The following is a 23174-nucleotide window of genomic DNA, read 5'->3' as shown; positions in this document are numbered from 1 at the left end:
CTTTCAGCGCGACTTGTTGCACTGAGTGCACCACCTACTACGCTGAGCATGAATCTTGTGCTGAGCGTAATCTGGACAATGAGCAATTGTTGAATTCCTTGAATTTAGATGCTCAGTGTCGGATTGGTTTTGAGCTTGGAAATGGAGCTGGGCGCAGCTATCAGATGCTGTCAATTTTGCTGAGCATGATCTGTGCGTCGAGCGTGTCCAAGTTTTGCCTAGAAATTTAGAATTTTCTGCTCTTTTGTCCGGATTAAGCTTACAAAACTACTTAGGGGTAACACTTAGCCAATCAAATGAGTTTTAAATCATATATGAGTATATTTCCATTTACTTACGTTGATTAAGTTGTAAAAGTGCCATAAAATAGGTATTAAACTAGAATCCAAATTCACGGGAGTAGTATGAGGAATCTCGGGGGTTTATGGAATTCACATTAGATTGCTATGAAGCGATTGGATAGAAAGATCTAAGTAAATGATTCGATTGACAACCGTACCACAAAAGTAGGTGCGACTTCAATTGAGTACATATATCGGAGCTTGAGAGATAATGCCACATATCAAAGAGCAATACACCCTCATAACTTAATGTTCATGAAAAGGAGCAAAATAATGATTTAAGAGTGTAAAGGCGATAACCCTTATCCTGAAAAGTGAGAACTCTTCCTAAATTAGATTTAAATCATTTTTACTATTTTTTTATAATTATTCTTGTCAATTGTTCAATTGTTCTAAATTCAATTTCAATTCTTAATTGAATTAAGTTTAAATTAATTGAAATAATTAAAGGAATTTTTCAGTCCTCATAAGATCGATATTTTATTATTTGATGATATAATCGTGCACTTGCAATTTACCTTATCACATCACATGACCCAACTAACTTGGATTCATCATTCTACTTCAAACACATACTAATATCAATGGTTCCTTTAAGATATCTGAAAATTCTCTTCAACTTTTTTATGATTGTAGTCCTTGTTCAAAGTTATTGCTGAATGCATGGGTGTCTTCATTGGCTTGTTAGCATCCATCTTGAACTTTTCCAAGAATTCTTTTCTGTACTTTGATTGATGAGTGTATACTTTCTTTTACTTGAATTACAAGGAAGAATTTGAGTTGTTGATAATACTAATTTCAAATTCCACTTGCATCAACTTTTACATGTCTTTGCACATACTTTCAGAGGTGACACCAAAGGTTATCTCATAAGCATATATTTTCACAATCATGAAATCACCTCCATTTGCCTTTTAATCTAAAATTTAAAATTATTTAATAGAAGAAACAAAATCAATGATTTATTTTTACTCTCATGTAAATGTTGATGCTGAAATATAGGAGTATCCTAGAGCTAAGGTTCTGAATTTATGTTTGAGAAATTTCTGAAAAAGTTGATACACATAGAATTAGCACAATGGAAATAAGTTCTGTGAATTTTCCATATTGTAGGGATATAACTAGATGTATCAAAATAATTCACAGTTCATTGATTTAAAAAATTCTTTCTTGAAATAGTAATTTTTTTAAAAATGATTTTTTTAAAACTATTTTTAGTTTTATTTAAAAAATAAACGGATTGGATATTTATCCATCCAATCTATTAAAATGAATTCAATGATAAATTAGATGAATTGTAATTCACTTATTAAGTTAGATATGGATAGATTGCATAATTCAAAATATAATTTATGGATTGGTGAATAAGTTTTTATCTATTATGATCCAAATTCATTTATTTGAAACTGATAGATACAAGTATGAATCACCACTAGCATGTGGCATGAAAACAGAACACACAAAAGAACCTGCCTTATTCTATTGTTTTTTGTTCTACCATTTGAATTGAAGCAAAATGTCTCTTTTTCAACTTGTGTTAAGTTCTATCATATTTGATTTCAAAATATATTAAACATAAAACAAAATGAATGCATTTATCTTCATATTATTTTTAGTATATATCTAATATCTACTATTATTTTTGGGTTGTCAAGAATTGACAGGTTCAATTTTCAACACTATTGTCTTTCAATCAGATGTATGATGTATTAACCACTAAATTAATTAAACAAGTTTTTCTGGTTCCTTTATTTGTCAGATATAAAAGCACACGTGTTAACTATTGTCAGGTTTGAAACATTGCACATTCTCTTGTTTATATGTCTCTAATAAAAATATTATTATTTTCTTGGTTTAGTCAAGCTTTTGTGATTTAAATAAAAGTCTTTTTTTTAATTCGTTCCTATAGCTTGGGGTTAATATTGAGTTTTTCATAATTTTTAAAGGTATGAGTCTAATGTTTCATAATTTTGAAACATTGCACTAACATGGATGAATGTATTATATCTCTAAATAGTTTAGTTGGCTAGAATGGATATTAATAAATAAATTAAAAAAATTTGTTGACTAAGAATTTATTGAAATTAATAACTAGATTTATAAAGATAACATATTACTAATAATAATAATTATTATTATAGTAATATATTTATTACATAAGTCACTCCATTAAAATTAAAAGGCTGGCCTGACTTATTTTATTTAATTAAATAGAGTTTCAAAAACTTGATTCTTTCAAGCATAACAAGGCCGAATTAATATAGGTTAAGTTATAGGTTCACATTGTTCTGACTTATTATGACTTTTTTGTATTTATCTATTACCTTTTTCTTTGTTATTTTAAGGTGTGTTAAGGTATATGCTAAAGAATTACAAAATAAATTAGTAAGAAATATTAAAAACATTCAGTATTTTAAAATCAGAGAATAATATATATATTTTTGTTATTTTGATTTAATAATTCTATTTGATTGATTCAAGTTAAGTTTTGATTTGAAAACCACATTTTTTTATATGAAATTAATAGTATTTATAAGAGTATAACTATATTCATACAATTAAATTAAAGATCCAAATAAAAAAAGATAGGTCAATCCCTAAAGAATTTATATTAATGTATATGATTATTTTCACCATATAAAAGAGGGACACATATTTTTTCAATAAACTCTTTGAGGAAAAAAATTACAATCAAACAAATACAGTTTGAATTTGAATGAAGTTTATATATTTATATATGTCAAATATAAACTTTTGCTAACCGACTTTCCTATTTCGAGTTGAGTTTTAAAATAAAATGAAGAAGAATGCTTTAGAATATCTTACGATTATTTTCATGATTTCAAAGTTTTTTCTTCTTTTCATTTAAAATAACTCGCAAATAAACTTTTAGGCGTTGACTTTATCGTAACTATATTTAATATGGATATGGTTTATGGTTTTCTACCAAAAGCAGGTACCACATAAGGGCCCAATACCCATTAGAATTGGTTCTTGAGAAAATCTATAACAACTAATAATGCCTATAATTATTGCTCAACAAAAGTGAGGTATACTCATAAACATGGCTTATGTTAAGCAAATCATGTGATCTTGTTTGTACGTTCAACCAACTAGCTATTCCTAATGAAAGAGTCATATCTTAGTATCCAACTATTCTTCCACATGCAATGCTTTTTAATTTTATTTCTTTAGATTTACCTTGTTTCAAGTATCAACAAAGTGTTGGTCTAATCGCATAAGGTTTCATTAGATCCCTACGATGACCACATGGCCCACGATCCGATTCCTAGGAAGAGTCACATACTCCAAAAGAAATTAGTTCCTTAACAAAAAATGGGTAAAATGATACCTTTGATATAGTTGAAAGTCAAATAATATAGTTGAATCGTAAAATGTCACCTATTCTTTTGCTACAATCAAAAATTAAAATAACAATTCTATTTACAATCATAAAAAGCACAAACACAATTAGTTTTAAAAACACATTTAAGTTTTAAATACACATAGGTGAAAATATTTAAAAATCAAGAGTATTTAGATGTTTAAGAATATAAATATAATTCCCCAAAGTATAAAGAAGGTTACATCACCTTTTTGGCCATATAGAAGCTAAAAAGTCAAACATCATGAATAGGTCCTTACCAATCCAAAACTTAATCCCCTTTCAACTTTATCTACTCCAATTTATATCACTTTTAATATCTATATCTATATAGAATTTATAGAATTTTTACACCCTTACAATTATTTATTTCATTTGTATTGGTTAAATATGAATTATAGATAATATAATAATATTATAAAAATAAATATACTATTAGTTATGGATTTGAAACTCAAATTATATTCTCAAAAGTAAATAATATTAAGAAGAATTTATTGTTTGTATGGATAACCTTATCCAATTTTGAGTATTGGATACAATCCCAAAAATAAATACAGTCTTCAAGTTATTTTGAGTCATTGGATTTTGATTGACAAACAATAAATTCAAATACTAAAAAAGTATATATTATATAGATCTGTTTATACAACTAATTGTTGTTGACAATCATGTCCGAGCCGAGAACATTTATAGATATGTGGAACTAACTTTATTAGTGAGTATTTTTTCCATTCACATGACTTGAACTTGAGACCTTACTTAAGGAGAATTAAATAACTAATTACTGATTGACACAACTCAACTACTAGAACAAATGAAAATATAATTCAAATTTCTTTTTGTTACAACAAATTCAATTAGTTGAAAGTTAGGAGCTGAAAGCCGATTGGATTAGAAATATTTGATAAAATTATATGTAACTAATTGATAAATGTGAAAAAAGTGGCATCTTGTATAAGTTATAAGTTACATCTATTAATCTATCAAATTAGAGCTTATAAATAAGTTAGTGATCATGTTTTTTTTCAAATCTTCCCTCAGGTGTCAAATATACTCTTAACCAAAATAATGACCACAATAACTATTTTATTTTTATTAAAAACTTCTTTAAGGGGAGAGAAGGTCACAAAAAGAATTTATTTGTGTTTCATATCTTTATAATTCAAAGATATTTTGTAATTACACCTATTTTTTTCCTTTTAATTAAAGTAAATTTGTTTTATTAACAAGATCTTTCTCATAGGTATTCAGGATGAGTGTATATATAATAACATGCATAAGGATACTCAAGTAATCTATTTTTTCTCATTTTGCTGGTTAATTATTTGTTCTATTTGTGCAAATGATTTTAAATCATTCTTGAATTCTAATATTATTTCATCCGATCAACATCAATTGGCCATTAAAAATGAGACTCATGTGGATGTGGATAAGATTTGATATATGTAATTGTCGATCGCTCAGAAGATTGCCCTAGTGAAAGGTAAGGACAAAAATGATGAATGGGGCCAAGTCAACACCTGGTATGTCAGAAAAACTTCCTTCATACCAAAAGCAATGTTACACTACCCGAGCAACAGACAAGTTTAGATTGCCCGCATGGCAAAGATAACCGAACTCCATAACATTGTTAGGATGAAAGGAACAAGGTCATGCCCTTTAATGATGACATACCTCCCCTTGGAAAGCAAACTACTTTAGTATAAATAGGTAAAATCACTCATAAGAAGATAACTTGTATTTTCACTCTACTTTCTTTCTCTAACATATACTTATAAATATTGACTTGAGTGCCATAGTCTCTTTTCAGGTACTACCCAAGGCAGTCCAAGACCGAAAAATATCTTATTCAGTTGAGCAACCCAAGTTCTGACAACAATTTTTTAGTGTAACCATTTGTATATCCTCACCCTATGGGAAAAGAACTAATCCATTAAAGATTGTGTGACTGCCTCTCCCAATAAGTTTCGCTCACAAGAATTGAACTTTTGACCTTTTGGTCAATTTAAATATCTAATGAAACCTTACACTACTAGACCAACATCTTGTTGGTAACCATCTTCTGACATCGAAGAACGAAACTATCATTGATGAATATTCCCAATAGCTTGTTGACCTTACATAAGCCAAATTTTAGAGGTTCAACCTCATCTATTTCAAAATATGCCATAACTTGTAAATCTAGATAAAGTTTATTATCAATAAAGTCCATTAAGTAAGTTTTTATGTCCATATAGGCTAATGATAGTCCTAGAACAATTAATAGGTTAGTACGATTTTAATTATATAGGTCACTAGACATTCACATGCAAATATAAATATAATTGGTCTTAAACCTTCAAATTATCTATTTATAAAATGGAACCTATCATAGGGCTAACCATGTTAGACTTCAAATCAACTAGCATATAAAAGGTCATACACAATGTAGTAACATCTTATGCCTCAAATTAACTAATAACCAAATAACCCAGATTATTTTAAGAGAAAAGATGTATGCACTAACAGTGTATGAGTTTTATACATTGTCATTGTATCATTATCATTGATTTTTATTATTGTTGATTTTTCAAAAAATGTAATTCAAATGAACGGTGGATGATGAAGTATATATGTATAAATTTTTACACTGTCAGTGTAATTTTACATCTTATTTTAAAGCTTAGATATGACATTTTTAAATATATAGGCTTTTAAAGAAGTAGTAACCTTACCTTTTATCAAACGAGTCAAGCATTAAATAGACTAAGCCATGGGGCATAATAAGTGGGCCCACTCTATTCTCACTCCTAATTATCTCTATATAAAACATTCATGTAAAGTATAAGATTTTATTATATTCCAAAAAAAACTAAAATAATAAATGTTTGATTCCTAACAATACTTGTTCAGAGGACCAATCGCATACCCTACAAAAATATATAACAATAAAGTAAGGAAATAATATTGATAATATAAAAAAACAAACTGACTAATACAAGTAGTGAACTTCTTTCATACAAAATATAAATGATGCCAAAATATTTACATTCTCCAGATTTATTTGCATAAGTAAATTTAGAAGTATATATATATAATGTCTACTTTTTCATATGTGGGATAAGGTGTTTTTTTGCAATACATAAAAAGGAGCATATTTGTTATTGTAATGTTTATTATTAAAAAAAAATCAAGTTAAAAATTTAATAATTAATTTATTTTTATAAATTATAGAAGTGACATAGACAATCTAATCTAAGATATTCTATAAGAGAATGTTTGAGAGTTAAATTTTGAAGAGGATTATAAGAAATATAAGGTTTTTGAGTTATTTCTTACAAGTGTATTTCACGACTCCTAAATATTTTATTTACTTTTCATTATTTTCAAAATTCAACTCACTAATTTTTACGAAAATATGTTACTCGTTAAATCTGTACCAAAATAAGTTACAAGTTATTGGTAAATTTGTACCAAAATAGATTATTCATTAAATGAGGCAATTTTATTGTGGCGCCCAAAGTGGCAATTAATTATACTTTACAACTTTGGGAGAAATAATTTTGTTATGTATTAACCAAAAATCAATTATCGACAAACCGCAGTCAGTTATCTGATACCAAACAATCTATGCCATAAATTAAGGAAAATTGATTGTGTTGGGTTTATTTAAGTGTGAAGTCCCATATTGAATATACGTGGAGGAGTAAAAAAGTTTATAAATAGAAAAGACTCATGAAACTAATGCTTAAGGTTTTGATTCAAGACGTGATGTTTTACTTGTAACTCTTCACTCATCCATACTCAAGAAACAAAATGATCTAAAATCCTTTATTATTTCATTATTTTTCTCTTCAAAACTCGATTCGCAAATGATCATAAAACAATGATTCTATAGGATTTTTGCACTCATAAACCATTTACTCTTTTTCTCATATTTAATGTAAGACTTTAAAATTAAAGTATTAACGCTACTACTTGTATATAGAAAATAATAATTGTACTTATATGACATGTTCATATAATAAATACACCTCCCAATCTTAATTTGTTAGTTGATTATTCAAAGAATAGAAAGAACAAGATAAACTCAAATGTGAAATTATTATAAATCTAATTTGAAAGTGACTAATAATTAGGCTGCAGTGAAGGCTAAACACGTAATATCATCACATTGTAGATAGTGCCTATATATACAAGGTTAGAATATAACAAAGACATATCACACATTGAAACACAAAGAAAATGGGTTCTTATTTATTGAAAAGTCTTATTTTGATATCACTAGTTTATGTCTCTTTTGCAGCCATACCAAAGAGACCTATTGATGTTCCATTTGGTAGAAACTATGTCCCTACTTGGGCCTTTGATCATATCAAATACTTCAATGGAGGTTCTGAGATTCAGCTTCATCTTGATAAGTATACTGGTATGCTACTTAGTGCTCATTCTTTCGAAATCCGTGGCCGCAATATTATAGTTGTGGTGACCATCAAAACTATTTTACATAATGTGTTTGTGGTGCAATGCGGAATCACACTATATTTATAAAATTTCCAAAACTCTAATATTGCGACCATAATTACAATTTAAAAGACTGCATTTTGCTCTAAGTATTGATATCTTAAAAGAAAAGAGAGAAAAATACAATAACCAATTTTGTCATTTTCATTCTTTTCTTTTTTTATAAATTGGTCTCCATGTTGATGTTCTTTATATTAAGATTCTTTGTAGCATATCAAGTTTAGTTATTATATTAAATTATGAGACTCTCCTATCTAATCGATTAGTTTTTTGGGTTTTGAGTTTTCCCGCTTAACTACTTAGATTATCACAATTACTCAAAAGGCAACACTTTAAACTACCATGATTAGAAAACAATTGTCGATGATGAAAAGAACGATTTTTTTAGATTAGACCACAATTTTAAAATATTGTTGACTCACCCTTATCTTATTCCTTAGTATTCACAATATGCATTTTTTCAATAGGTACTGGCTTCCAATCCAAGGGCTCATACTTGTTTGGTCACTTCAGCATGTACATAAAAATGGTTGCTGGTGATTCAGCTGGCACAGTCACTGCTTTCTATGTAAAAAAAAAAAAACTTTTCATTATATTATATTTTTATATTATTTTTAAAAGTTTTTAACTTTTTTTTTTCTGTGATTGGAAACCATGCAGTTATCATCTCAAAACTCAGAACATGATGAAATAGACTTTGAATTCTTGGGAAACAGAACAGGACAACCTTACATTTTACAAACAAATGTTTTCACAGGAGGCAAAGGTGACAGAGAACAAAGAATCTATCTCTGGTTTGATCCTACACAAACCTATCACAGATATTCTATTCTGTGGAACTTGAATCAGATTGTGTAAGTACATCTTAACTTATCTCATGTGTATTCCTATAATCAGTAACATTTTCACCTACCCTTTTAAGTTTCATCAAACTTTTTTATGCTCCATGTGCCAAAAGTTGAAAATCGTTTTCAAACTTAACTTTTTGGGCAGTGTTGTAGGTACAATCTCACGCTCCTATTTGGTGAAAAAAATTATTTTATAAAACATTATACTTAGACTCCAATTGATAGTATCAAAGAGGTTGAAAGTTTGAGTCTGACCTACTATAAATACTAATACTAACATTTACCTATAAAAAATAGTAGATTTCATCTTCTCAAACTGAAAAGTTGTAGTTGTCGATATAATTACATGGTTTGTGGTATGGTGTACAATATCCCACTTACGGATGGGATAACTATGTTTTGGATTATAAATATCATATAAATTACGAATTTTAAGATAAATGAATGTAATTTTTATTAACTATTAATGTATAAATTTACTATATCATTCGCCATTCATTTGGACATTACTTTGTTTGAAGTTCAATGGTGATTAAATATGAATGGTGGATGATACAATAATAATGTACAATAATAAAAAATGGATCATCTCCATTACTGAAACAATTCAGTACCACACTTGATTATGACACGTGGAGTTTAAAAAAAATTGATGGTTGAGATTTTAAAATACTATTAGGCAAAAACTTATTACAAATGATAAAATAAATCTCGGCCTCACATTCGAGTACTGGAGAGGATCCCAGTCCATAATAATCGTATATTGTCATTACATACATTTTTTCTCGATGGATAAATCATAATGTGGGGTGTATACAGGTTCTATGTAGATGATGTCCCAATCAGGGTGTTCAAGAACAGCAATGACTTAGGAGTGAAATTCCCATTTAACCAACCAATGAAGTTATATAATAGTTTATGGAATGCTGATAATTGGGCAACAAGGGGTGGTTTAGAGAAAACAGATTGGTCCAAAGCACCATTTATAGCCTCATACAAAGGCTTCCACATTGATGGTTGTGAAGCCTCAGTTAATGCTAAGTTTTGTGACACACAAGGTAAAAGGTGGTGGGATCAGCCAGAGTTTCATGACCTTGATGTTGCACAATGGCAAAGGCTCAAATGGGTTCGCCGAAAATATACGATCTATAACTATTGCAGTGACCGCAACCGTTACCCTCAACAACCTTCTGAGTGCATTAGAGACCAAGACATTTAAGTGTTTCAACTACTATGTTGTTATTATTGTTCTTAATTATTATTACCAACATTAAAGTTTTCTCATTTAATTTACAATCATTATTACCAAAAATAAGTTATGGTATTTATTTGTTGTGTAAGATAAAGATTGTTTGTTGAAAAATATGCTTTGTTGTTTGTATCTGAATGCAATTCGATTCTCTGATGAGAAATAATATATACTTCTACATTATTTTATGTGACATTTTATATGAGCAAAACATTAGTTAACTTCTTGTATGTTTAATTTTATTATTAAAATATACCAGAATATATTTGAGTGGAGCAATTCTGACAACACTAATATATTTTTTTTTTATTCTACCATGGATTACTTATTACAGAGTAGACACATAAAATATCATATAAGATTCTCTTAATCACAATGAATATCTTAAAAACTGTGTTGCTTACATCTCTCATAAGATAACTCTTTATTCTAAGATGGAGCTGGAACATTTGTACCATGACAACAAAGAACATTAATTATCTATGAAAGATACTTCAAAAAAATTATTTATGAAAGATTATAGAAACTTTGAATGCACTTTATAATCACAATTTCTTTTTGGTATTATCAAGATATTCTTCACATTTTTGGGTGAGGAAATAATCATTTTCAGAGTCCGTGTCTGTCCCTCCCAGTAAGTATTGCTTCTAAGAATGGATCCCTCAACATTGGAAATTTATTGGAATCTTACACCACTAAACCAAAACATTGTTGATTATATAATCACTATTGTAACTATAATATTAATATTATGATTTTCTCATCATAAATACGATGCAATCATAATAACAAGATAATAATATTTATGTATTATCAGTATAAAAATTTATATATATATTTTATCATTTATCATTCATTTCTATTACTTATATTTAAAAGTTAATACTGATTGAATATGAATCGTGAATAATATTGTTATAATGTAAAAAACTCTTACAATATTAGTGTATATATACATCTTTTTCAACTTAAAAGATTGAATAAGAATCCAAATTAATAAAAGGTTAGGCATAATTCTAGGGGGTAGCTCTCAAATATAATACAAGTCCCTTGTTTATTTTAGATTTTCTTTAACTTACAACTCATTAGAAATAAGTGTGGGTTGGATAAGTTAGACATTGAGGAGAATGAGGTAAATTGAAGAATATATAAATGATATGACCTATTAACCTAATGTCTTAAGATATTAATTTAAGATATGATGTCTAATTTTCTTTAGGGTATATGACTCTGACCCATTTGATTGAATATCTCCTTCAATATTAGCATTGATGTTTCTTGAAATATCGAGGATAATGACCAAAGGTTAGAAGGCTCTTGAAGATTTGTCAAAATACTTGAAATAAGCATGAGTAAATTGAAAAACATATAAGGGATATGACTCATAAAACCAATGCATGGTTTGAGATATATATGGTGATCGATATGCTTAAAGTAAATATATTTTGATCCATTTACTTAAATTCTTTTCAATTATTGAGCTCCTCAAATAAACAAATAAATAAAAATGAATAATGAATTTTGATTTTACATTTGAGATTTTCGACACTAACTAAATTATAATTTGTCTACAATAGTGATAGGAGCCTCTTGTAGCTTATACTACCAAGGTTGTGAAAATCGCAAGCAACTTCATAAGATCACAAGATTTAGCAAACTTTGCAAGGCAATGATCCATATATCAAATGGAAAGATCACTTGCTTAAATAAACATAAAATATAATGTGCATAATTAAAATATATTTCATATAAATATATTACAAGTTATGATTAAGAATGAGAATTAATAAGAGTTATGATGGTTGTATATCATTTATCGATATAGTTCCTTCCATATATTATTATATCAGCTTTTTCCTAACATGACATATTTATGGAGATCACATAATATATTTAATAATAGTGTCATTTAGAAAGAAAAAATAATTTTCAACATTACTATTCTCACGTGTGTAAATAAGTATGAAAATAAAATATTAATCATAAACTTAAATATTAATGAGTTCACGACATCAAATATTACGACTTTATTAATAACAATACTATTCATCATTCCCCAACAGACCTAATGCCCATATTTTTAACATTAACCAACAGACGTAATAATAATTATGTACTATTTCATATTGCTTTATAGTATTATCCATTTTCAAACTGAACTTAGAGTTATAGAATCTACATCCTTTCTAAGGGTTATGAACTATTAAATGTACTTGTAAGTTTATTTTTAAAATTTTCCAAACATTTTATTTTCTCGAAAAACCAACTACAAACAAAACCGTAATAAACATCCTAAGTTTCAATACATTTGGTTACTCATGCCATGATTTAAAAATTAAAATGCAACCTACTAGTGAAGCATAAATTAAAGGGAACATATGTTGTTTTATACTTTGTGTCACTCCATGTACTATGAGTTTATGATTGGTCAGAAAAATATTTAATAATTAAATTTTAACTTAAATATATTTAATAATCAGATGCCCATGAGACATGAAGTGACACAAAATGTGGGATAACAGATGTATGTCTTGAATTAAAATGTCCATTCGATGATTTAACAATAGCTAAAGATGAACATGACTCACATTTGAAGGTACCAAATGCATTGCACAAGAGAAAATTAATGGTTCAATTTCTCAGTACAAGCTTATATAGCATGAAAAATGAACTTCATAAATGCATTTTGCCTTCACTTCCAGTTATTAGCAACAATATCAGCTAAATCCACAACCCTTTGTGAGTAACCCCATTCATTGTCATACCAAGCAATCACTTTCACCATATCATCTCCCATGACCAATGTCAGTGATGAGTCCACGGTCGACGATACATCGCTGCATCGAAAATCAACAGACACGAGGGGCTCATCACAGACAGATAGAATGCCCTTAAGTTCCTTATCTGCACTTTCTCTAAATGCAGCATTTACTTCCTCTGCAAAGGTCTTCTTTGTTACTTGAACAACAAGGTCCACTACTGAGACATTTGGCGTTGGCACTCGTAGCGCAATGCCGTTGAGCTTGCCTTTGAGAGATGGGAGGACAAGGGCAACTGCCTTTGCTGCTCCCGTTGACGTAGGCACAATGTTAAGAGCCGCAGCTCGGGCACGCCTGAGATCACGGTGACTTGCATCAAGAAGCCTTTGATCACCGGTGTAAGAGTGAGTTGTTGTCATAGTACCCTTGATAATACCTGTCATATAAAATCAGTTAGTTAATGGAAAAGTTTATGTAAACAACTTTTACTACATAGTATGATACTACATAAATCTGATTCCTTCACTTCTAAATGAAATTTCAACAAGTCATTTCCAAGTCGATAGATATGTTAGATGTGAGTATACTTTACTTCCCAACATGCCCTTTCCGCGTAAGTCTATCGGGCCAGGTAAAAGATTACGTTTGACCCATGATTAAATGATATCTTTTAACCCAATGGGGAGAAATTGGGCTCTGACTCTGATAGTTATGACATGTTTCGAAACCCAGACTTTCAATTTCATAAGAGATAGATAATAAGCTTAATAGAAAACATTGTGATAAGGTGAATTACCAAATTTCTGATCAAGGACCTTTACAAAGGGTGCAAGACAATTAGTAGTGCAAGAAGCATTGCTGATAATGGGTTCATCTGGGTTGTAAGCATCAGCATTGACACCAACTACATAGGTGGGAATGTCTCCTTTGCCAGGGGCTGTGATGAGCACTTTCTTAGCTCCTGCTTGAATATGCTTCCCGGCACCTTCGCTGTCGACAAAAACTCCGGTCCCTTCGATCACCAAGTCGATCCCCAACTCCCTGCAAAAGTATACACACAACTTCATTTATATGACTAGTTCACTGTTCAAACTTTTGTGCTATCATTGTAACCAAAAACATATTTTTAGTTGTTATATATGACACTAGAAGGGGAGACTTGGCGCAACCAATAAAGTTATTGCTGTGTGACCTATGTTCGAGTAGTTCTCATTGCAAATCTGTTTTTCATATAAGGACTAAATCGGAAACAACTATCGCTTATATGAAATAAAACTCGATTTTAACACACAAAGATCGGAAAAAAGAACATGATCTTACTTCCAGGGGAGATTGGCCGGGTTGCGGTTTGAAACAACCTTGATGATCTTTCCATCAACAGAAATGCCATCATCACCAACAGGCTTAACATCCGCATCGAAAATTCCGAGGGTCGAGTCATACTTAAGAAGGTGAGAGGCCTGCTTGACACCTCCGGTGTCATTGATGGCAATGACATCAAGAGGAGAGTCCTTACGACCGTGCCAGCACCTCAAGAAGTTCCTTCCAATCCTACCAAACCCATTTATGGCCACCTTCAATTTTGCTTCTACTACACCTTTCTTGTATCCTCCACTGCTTCCAACCTTAACAAGTACATATGTAAATAGTGATTATCATGTATTTTTTGTGCCGAAACATGGTTTGACATCGAATATTGTTTTTGTCACGTGTCATCATCTCTATCCTATATTGGATCCTCCGGTATTGAAGATGAACTTGACCCCGATCTAAAGGGGCCTAATTCTAGTGGCCAAAGAATATAATAACTTTTTCTTAAGCAACATGTATGTCTGGCAAATGTGGATCTTGGAATATAATTTTAGAACTAGTATACATCATTATTTAAAGAATTACTTTGGTGATTATGATCATTTTCTTGATATATATACACATTTTATCTATGCAACCAATCCTGTAAGTAAGTTAAGAGTCTGTTCTATGATCTGAACTCGTGATCTCATGATCACTAAACAACAACCTCAATGTATGCCGAGGCTCAACCTCTAGGTAGAAGCCTCATGCATCGGGTCGCAGACTTGCATTATACACATAATTTTAAGATAAATTAGCCACTCATTGCAACCAAGTACTTACTGCTAAGGTCTGGAATGCAATTGCTGAATGGAAATCTTCAGAAGTCCTTCTAGAAAAGGGAAGGTACCCTAATGATGAATTGTGGAGACCAGAGAACTCAGAGAAGCCCTTCCCATTTACCTTAATATAAAGCAATGAATATTGAACTATAAAAAGTTAGCTCTAACTTTAGCATAAAAATGGAACTTATAATATAACTTTCGTATGTTAAGTCAATGAAATATGATAAATTAAACAACTTCTTTAACCTGAATAGTTGGTTTGGCTACAAAGAGAGTAGCCGAAGCCATAATTCAATGAAACAATAGAGCAAGAAAAATAGTGGTACAAAATATTTTCAGGTTATGTATGCATGTTAATAATTTTAATATAGTTCCAAAAATGTAACATTTAAATGTGTGGTTGTGACACATGAAACCAAGTAAGGATTAGATTATGGATAGGCTATGATTCATATGAATGGTTGTGATTGGGTGATTTCTTCTTGTTCTTGTGGGACAAGGATCTGCTGTCCCAAACCCCTATCCCAGACCAATCATATTATGTCACATTAGTTAAAAAAAATTAAATATTCATAACTTTATCAGTTTTGCTTCATTGTGATTGGTCAGGGACGTGATTGAGGACATGGTTGAGGATAGCAGATCTCCACCCGTTCTTGTGAGTCCAATCATCTTATGTTTTGTTATTTTCAGTAAACATTTATGTCATTTTTTGAATTTTCCAAGCAACCCAATTTGTTCAAATAAGAGTATATTATTTACGTATTTATGTAGATTACTTTTTATGAACATGTCAATAATAATTAAATATGAATAATAAGTGATATATCGATAGTGTATAAAATTCAAGCATAGTTGATATATACATTTTTTACTCATGAAATAAACTCACTAAAGAATTCTACAAAAAAAAGCTGTGTTTCCTAGAATAATTTGATCATTATAAAAATACAAATAAACTTTTCTTCTTTGGAACTAATTGTTCCTCAAAACTTCCCACATGGGCTTGTTCCAAAATTTTAAGGACAAATTGTCGGAACAAAATATTGAGGGATTAAAGAGTAGATTATTTGTCATGTTTTGGTTCGATTTTTTTTTCAAAACTTCTGAATTTAGAAGCCTTTCACTTATAAGTCTTTTTACATCGATTTACAATGGTTAGTGGAAGATTTTTTATCCCAAAAAATATACCACTTCATGTGTAATTGCATGTAATTAGTCAAAAAAATAATTAATTATTAAATTTTTAACTTAAATGCATTTTCTTCAACCAATTACAAATAGTAAAATATGGAATGATACACTTTATATGACAACAAATGTGCTCAATTTATCAATTACTTCTACCAAACACTTTTAATTCAAAAAATTAACTTATCAATCTTATGCCTTTAGCCACTAATTTTTTTAACTTAATCTCAAATGGTTTTCTTTCCGGGCTTTCCTAATTTTTTCAGCATTCAGCTGATTTATGCTGATTTATATAAAATAAAATCTAAATTATCCCACCAAATAAACCTTTGGTGATTATTTTACCAATTTTTATTTGGGACAAAATTGTGCATTGAATTGAATTTTAAAGGACTATTTGGTGTTTACTTTATTTATTATATTTTAATGGACGGGGTTCCACTTAATTCATAAGTAAGTTAAAAAATTTATTCAACATTTAACTATTTATTCTTGGAATATTCAATGCTTTAAAATAGTAAGTATATCTAAACCATTAAATTTTATATAATGAATAACTAAAATATAAAGTAGATTTTTTTAATTTACTTACCGAGTAAGTGAATTTTTCTTTTTAATTGATTCATGGATCTCCAATTTTGATTCTGCCTCCGATCCTCATTGGCCCACTTCATGGGATTTTTTCACTTCTAATTGAGTGGATAATAAAATTCTTTGTGTAGCCAAATATTTTTTTGGTTTCCCACATGTATCCTTGTACTGGAGGTAATCCTGCCCGAGTCGAGAACATCTACAGGTATGTGAGGCTCACTTTCCCAGTGAATATTTTTTCATCCACAAGACTCGAACCCAAGACATTACTTAAGGAAAATCAAACATGTACAGCTTGAACCAATTGGTTGTGTGGCCAATATTGAACCGAAAGCTAATGAGCCGAAATAAATAATACTCATAACTCATAAAATTTTGTTTGTGAGAGGAATTTTTCTCACCCCATTTTTAATTAAACACACCTCATAAACCCACTCATCTTTAAAAGGATGAATACCCAATTACCACTTTAATTCTTATAAATTTCAGTGGGTAATAGTTTGTTCCTATAACCAAAAAAATCCAAACTAGTATTCAAAAACATGAATATATGTCAAAATAATCCATACTAGAGGTCATACAACATTTCTAAAATTGTTAATTTGACTCATATTCAATATTTTTTTGGTATTATTTTAAATTTATATTTTTCATGACCAAGTTGATATACATAAAAAAAATACGAGGAAACAAAATAAATATTTACTCTTTTTAAAAATGCTCTTCTCCATTCAAATTCTTCCAAGTCATTCCACCCTTCTTTATCAACACACTTCATTCACTCCACTCATCATCAAGACACAAAAGTACATGCAATTGTGAATGTCATCCAAGTCCATGAAGAATAAATGAATTCCATAATTATTTAATTATTTTTCTTGGTCAAGTTAAGTTATGCATTTCTTGACATTTGTTGTCTTAAGTTAACACTCCTTCCCACCATTCCTACTCATCACAAACATTATCAATAAAACACCATAAATGTGGAATATAAGACGACAAAAGTATACAAGGATCATCTCTATTAATGAATAGACAAGTACATATTTTTGCACTTGTTTTTAATGACAAACATGTAATTTCATTATAATCAAAATGATAAATGTACCACTGAAAATTGTATTTTCCTTTGTTTTTTGAAGCATTTGTCTTCCCATTAATAGAGAGGATCCTTACCGAAGTTAGCCATCTTACTATAAAGAAACTAATCACCTACTTTAGGTGAAGAAACTCATCACTAACTTTAGGTGAAGAAACTCATCACTAACTTTAGGTGAGTGTACTTGAAGTTTAAGTATGTATGCTTAAAATCAATGAACTTGGTTACTTGAACATAAATTTGGATACTTTGCCCAACCCCAACCACAACCACCAAGAAAACAACAAATCCACCATCCACAACTAACACATCACGGGCGTGATGGAGATCACCTATCCCAAACGATGTTCCACATCATGTCCCAAGTTAATCGGAATACTCCATTTTATTATTTTTTGCTTTTAAAATTTTTATTTTATCAACGCGTTAATATATGATTGGTTTGAGACGACACCGTTGGGGACATGTAATCCTCATCCATACATCACGAACTTCACCAGTTCAATATACACATAGATAAATTAAGATGAAGATGACAAGTTTGTCCTTCACCTGAAAGTAATTCATCATGGTCACTTTCATGTGTAACCATGCACTAGCATAACATTCAAATGCCACCCAAGATATCAAAAGACTTCAAAACATTCATATCTTTAACTTTGGAGGTCTTAATTGTATTAGCAACAAAGCTTTCGTCCAATCGTCCGAAGCCAAGTTACGGTTCGACAATGAAAGACGCTTCAATCAGAATCTTCGTACACTTCGCCATCATCAGATAACTCATCAAATGATCTGATGTCAAGCTGGTAGCGAAGGATACCGCCAATACCACCAAACCCTCTGCAAAATTGTGATCCTTCTTGAGATTTGTTGGTCACAAATTCCAGACTGCATCCAAATCGTTTGTACTCATTCGCGAACCACTCAAGCAAGGGCAACTTCTCCTGCACCTCTAACTCTGCAAGGGTGGCCGAATCTCGGAAATTGCTTTGATCAGTCTCTTGTTCCTTGTTCAAGTGCTTTACGACTATCTCGGCAGTAGTACCATTTTTCAGCACATACCTACTAATATCCAAATTTTCCCATACAATAAGTGTCTCCACAGCACCCATATCCAGAGCCTTCAACGTGTCATCGATCCCAAAGACATATTTCCCAGTATCCTGGCTAATCTCTTCAAAATATTTCCCTATCAAACGTTTCTCTTGGATGAACTTCACGTTTGATAAAATCTCCGCAGATAACTCAATCGCCTGATTAAATCCATTTTCCCCACCATAAGAAACATCAACGACATTCAATATCTTTGCCTGCAAGCGAGGATCGAACATATCTGACTGACTCAGTTCAGTCTTGAAGTCAGCTGAACCAGCAAGTATGAGTCCAGAAACATTAGGTTGACTAGTAGCAGGATTGATGTAAAACTGCGTAGCAAGTTCTGCAGTCTTTCTAACATAGTTGTGACGCTTCTCCATCCGAAGACGAGCGAAACGCAAAGCTGACTGACCTCCTCTACCATGTTTCTTTGGAAGATCAACAGTAAATTTATGAAGCACTTCACGGGTGTTTCCACTTAAAGTCCCGAAAAGGGTGCCATTTCCATCCATAATAATGAAACCAAACTTATCATCAGATTCTAAAAGTTCATTCAGAGCTTCTGTATGAAACTTGTTATCACAGAGGTAGAGTGATGCATTGATAGGCTTGAAAGGTTCAAAATCAATTGTAACCTTCTTTTCCTTACCATCGTCAGTGACAATGGTTCCAGTGTAAAGAACCAAACCGTTTGGAGGAACCTTATTATATAGTTTCAACCTCTGCTGAGCAGAAGTAATGGCTCCCAACACTGATTGCCTGTTTACTCTACTTTTAATATTTGACGCAGTTCCGAATTCATCTCCTAACATCTTAGTGACCCGAGATACCTGATCACGTGGAGGCATGATCAGAGAAATCATGCTGGTACCGTTACCTCTAGCAGATTCCAATGCTTTGATCAATTTCTTGATCTTCCATATCTCGATGTTCTTGTCTGATTCTTGACCATCAGCCATTGTCGGTGATAACAGGAAGAGTAGCCTACGGACATAAAAACACATATGATAGCAAATTCAGTAAACAGTATATTTGGACCCATTGACCACCATATAAAAAGCTGTCAATATAATGTTTTAGAACATTTAAAGATAAATTAAGAGACCATTTTAGCAAGTAAGGTTAATATGTTAATATGCATCTTTCCAAATATTACAGGCTGAACAGGCAACAATGGGCATTAAAATATTAGAATCATTAGCATGTTGATACTGTCACAACCGAGGATCAATTTGAAAAGCTAGGTTCCACTGCAAATAAAAACAATGAAATCCTAAATCAAGCATTAGGTTTCAAAAAATCAAATATTTTAATTCCATTCTCCAAAGATAGAGATCAAAGCATAACTAGAAACTGGTAATGTATGAGAAAATGGCCTATAATTATATTTCTTACCGTACGCTCAAAATAACAAAGTTGATTGGTGGTTTTTATGGGTTGCAAATGGATGAATTGGTGGATTTTCCATCAGAATATAGTAGATGGGTAAAAAGTAGACATTACTTCATTAAACAATTATAAAAATATCCAATCCATCCATGACAAAAAGCACCCAACCCAACAGCTAACAATCTAACTCTCTTTCTCCGCTTTCACTCTCATGCACTGAATAAGTTCAGCAACACAACTACAGTACCTAATTCGGGTAAGAAATCAAAAAGCCTATATTTCCACAAATTAATAATTCAGATATATAACAGCAAAGTTCAAACAACATGAGGAGGTTAACTTTTATCAAAAAGGGTAATTCATCAATCATGGAATGGCTACTAAACTGAGGTGCTTTATGGCCCCATGGAGCTACTGATTTTGGTTAATTTGATGATACCATGGCTAGGAAGAATATATACCTATAAAAGTATAAATGTAAATTTTTAAAGAGCACATACAGAAGCGCGTGAGCACATATATATATATCTCTTTGTTTTTTACTATCACATCTTGAGCTTTGTAGTAATAAGGGCACTCCACTTGCAGGGGATAGACCAAGTACAAATACCCTCTACATCCGCAAAACCCATCAAGTGGGAGCATTATGCATCGAGCTTCCCTTTCCATCTTAGGATTTTTAAACATTGTTATGCCCCTTCGTTTAAAAAGAAGTTCCCACCACCTTAAACTCGATGAGTTAGAAATATAGTGCTACAAGAGAGGAAGAGTCTGAACATCATACACTCATAGAGCTATTACGAGTCGTAGAACAAGAGAAGTGATGATTGGGTGTGGATGGAAAAGACTTGTCTGAGGACTCTACAAAAGGAACAACTGGAAAAAGGGAGAAATGCTGCACTAAACATAAACAGCAACCGCATCACGTATTGGCTGTGATGATCGCGATAAGTATGTAACATCCACCACAGCATAGTACCACAATAGGTGAAAACCCCACAGCAATAACCCCGAAAAACATGAGATTTAGGGAAAAATTTGCACTAAAAAGTATTGCATGGTATGTAAAACTTTTGATTGAATCATTTTATAGTAGGAGTTCAAATAAGAACTGAATTGGATAACTTTAATTTGTTGCGTCAAAAACCACGAGCTCATCATTCAAATAAGATCACAAATAACCATGCAAAACTGAAGGATCCAAATTCCTTTTAAGTTTCCTTCTAAATATTCTCATAAAAAACTAAAGTTTGTGAGACCCCAAAATTGCTTCAAAATCAGCATGTTAAATATAAAATTTACAATCAAATCAAGTCAAATTACAAATTTTTACATCAACCAGCTCAAATACCCAGATATATTTTCTTGCAGTTACTACTCACAACACACATAAACAAATCAAATGAAACAAAGAAAGAGTAAACAAATAAAAACAATTGAATAAAACCCACTTACAATTGTATCAAAAGCTTTACAAAGAAAACAAAACAAAACAAATAGATCTAACACATGAGGTTGGAGAAATTAGAATCGAATTCTAACAATGAAGAAAGGTGATACCTCTGGTTTACTTCGTAGTTAGGGTTTTCACTTGTGTTTGGTTCCTTGCTTCTTCAACCTCGTTTTCTGTTTTTATTACTTTACTTATATTTCAATAATAACTTCCATCATAATTTAATAATGTACACAACTGCTTCTTTGTTTTAGAGCATTGTTTAGGAGTTGGATGAAGAAAATATAATTTTTTTGGAGGTTTCTCGAATCTTCAAAATTTTATGTGTCTATTCTTATAGTTCTTAATTTGATGTTCTTTGTAGATAAGATATAAAAATATTTTTAATAAAATTGTATAATTATATATTGTAAAAAGATTTCATTGACTTGCACTATTTGTTTTGCTTCCTCGCAAATTGTCATGATAGTATACAATATGGAAATAATCAAGACACTTGTTTCTTGGAAATTACCCACTTAGCCGAAAAGCTTACTAAAAATGCATTATCCCTTGATAACTCCTTTGAACTTTCCATGTTTTATTTATTATTACCCTTGAGCCATTAATAAAAATAATGATCATCTCCTAATTTTAGTAGGATAAAAGAACTTGTTATATCCATATTTTTATACATTATAGTTATATCCAAGTTGGGGAAAAGGAAATAGTGTGTGTGAACAAATGGAAAGAAAGAATATGATATAAAAATGTGTTATAAGCTATCATTTCATCTCAAAAATGAAATACCAAAACCTCACAAAAATAGGAGATTGAAAAGATAAATGACTATGCAATAGAAGGTAAAAGGTAAAAATTTGGCTTGTAGTACAAAAAGAGTTACTTGTGATACACGTGCGTGAAATAATTAGCGAGTGTGTGAATTTCTCTCTTAGCCTAGTAGGATTTTTGTTATATGGGAAAACCATATTCTTTGTAGCCTAACCACACTACAACCATAATGAAGACCTTAGTGATCCATACTGCATACTATTCTTGATGATTATGAGATAATAACAAAATTAATTTTGTTGCTTGTTCAATGTATGCTAATGAGAGACATACACTACTTTAGAGAGTGAGACAAAAGT

At 30.8% G+C, this 23174-nt stretch overlaps 3 protein-coding genes across 3 annotated transcripts; 1 reads left to right on the top strand and 2 right to left on the bottom strand.

Annotated features, from left to right (window-relative positions):
* On the bottom strand, window positions 496-22234 carry LOC109335832 (eukaryotic peptide chain release factor subunit 1-3-like). The gene is made up of 4 exons (XM_019572042.1): window positions 22152-22234; window positions 18762-20186; window positions 5556-5561; window positions 496-506 (listed from the first exon to the last, which is right to left on the bottom strand). The coding sequence occupies exon 2, from the start codon at window positions 20159-20161 to the stop codon at window positions 18848-18850; it is 1314 nt and encodes a 437-aa protein (XP_019427587.1). The 5' UTR covers window positions 20162-20186; window positions 22152-22234; the 3' UTR covers window positions 496-506; window positions 5556-5561; window positions 18762-18847.
* On the top strand, window positions 7918-10391 carry LOC109335834 (xyloglucan endotransglucosylase/hydrolase protein A). The gene is made up of 4 exons (XM_019572044.1): window positions 7918-8137; window positions 8700-8800; window positions 8893-9086; window positions 9900-10391. The coding sequence occupies exons 1-4, from the start codon at window positions 7954-7956 to the stop codon at window positions 10297-10299; spliced, it is 879 nt and encodes a 292-aa protein (XP_019427589.1). The 5' UTR covers window positions 7918-7953; the 3' UTR covers window positions 10300-10391.
* Window positions 12874-15580, bottom strand: LOC109335833 (glyceraldehyde-3-phosphate dehydrogenase A, chloroplastic-like). The gene is made up of 5 exons (XM_019572043.1): window positions 15473-15580; window positions 15225-15344; window positions 14409-14713; window positions 13885-14129; window positions 12874-13524 (listed from the first exon to the last, which is right to left on the bottom strand). The coding sequence occupies exons 1-5, from the start codon at window positions 15512-15514 to the stop codon at window positions 13022-13024; spliced, it is 1215 nt and encodes a 404-aa protein (XP_019427588.1). The 5' UTR covers window positions 15515-15580; the 3' UTR covers window positions 12874-13021.

The sequence above is a fragment of the Lupinus angustifolius genome, chromosome LG20, assembly GCF_001865875.1.
Source record: "Lupinus angustifolius cultivar Tanjil chromosome LG20, LupAngTanjil_v1.0, whole genome shotgun sequence".
In the NCBI taxonomy this organism is placed as follows: Eukaryota; Viridiplantae; Streptophyta; class Magnoliopsida; order Fabales; family Fabaceae; genus Lupinus; species Lupinus angustifolius.
The sequence above is the reverse complement of the archived record's forward strand: the minus strand, read 5'-3'. Positions and strand labels throughout refer to the sequence as shown.

What these genes read in the sequence shown, in the direction of transcription:
- LOC109335834 (XM_019572044.1), top strand. Translation starts at nt 7,954, where the DNA reads ATGGGTTCTTATTTATTGAAAAGTCTTATTTTGATATCACTAGTTTAT. An exon ending in TCATCTTGATAAGTATACTG is followed by an intron (nt 8,138 to 8,699) that starts GTATGCTACTTA and finishes TTTTTTCAATAG; the next exon opens with GTACTGGCTTCCAATCCAAG. An exon ending in GCACAGTCACTGCTTTCTAT is followed by an intron (nt 8,801 to 8,892) that starts GTAAAAAAAAAA and finishes GAAACCATGCAG; the next exon opens with TTATCATCTCAAAACTCAGA.
- LOC109335833 (XM_019572043.1), bottom strand. Translation starts at nt 15,514, where the DNA reads ATGGCTTCGGCTACTCTCTTTGTAGCCAAACCAACTATTCAG. An exon ending in TTGCATTCCAGACCTTAGCA is followed by an intron (nt 14,714 to 15,224) that starts GTAAGTACTTGG and finishes GTACTTGTTAAG; the next exon opens with GTTGGAAGCAGTGGAGGATA. An exon ending in CCGGCCAATCTCCCCTGGAA is followed by an intron (nt 14,130 to 14,408) that starts GTAAGATCATGT and finishes ATACTTTTGCAG; the next exon opens with GGAGTTGGGGATCGACTTGG.
- LOC109335832 (XM_019572042.1), bottom strand. Translation starts at nt 20,161, where the DNA reads ATGGCTGATGGTCAAGAATCAGACAAGAACATCGAGATATGGAAGATC.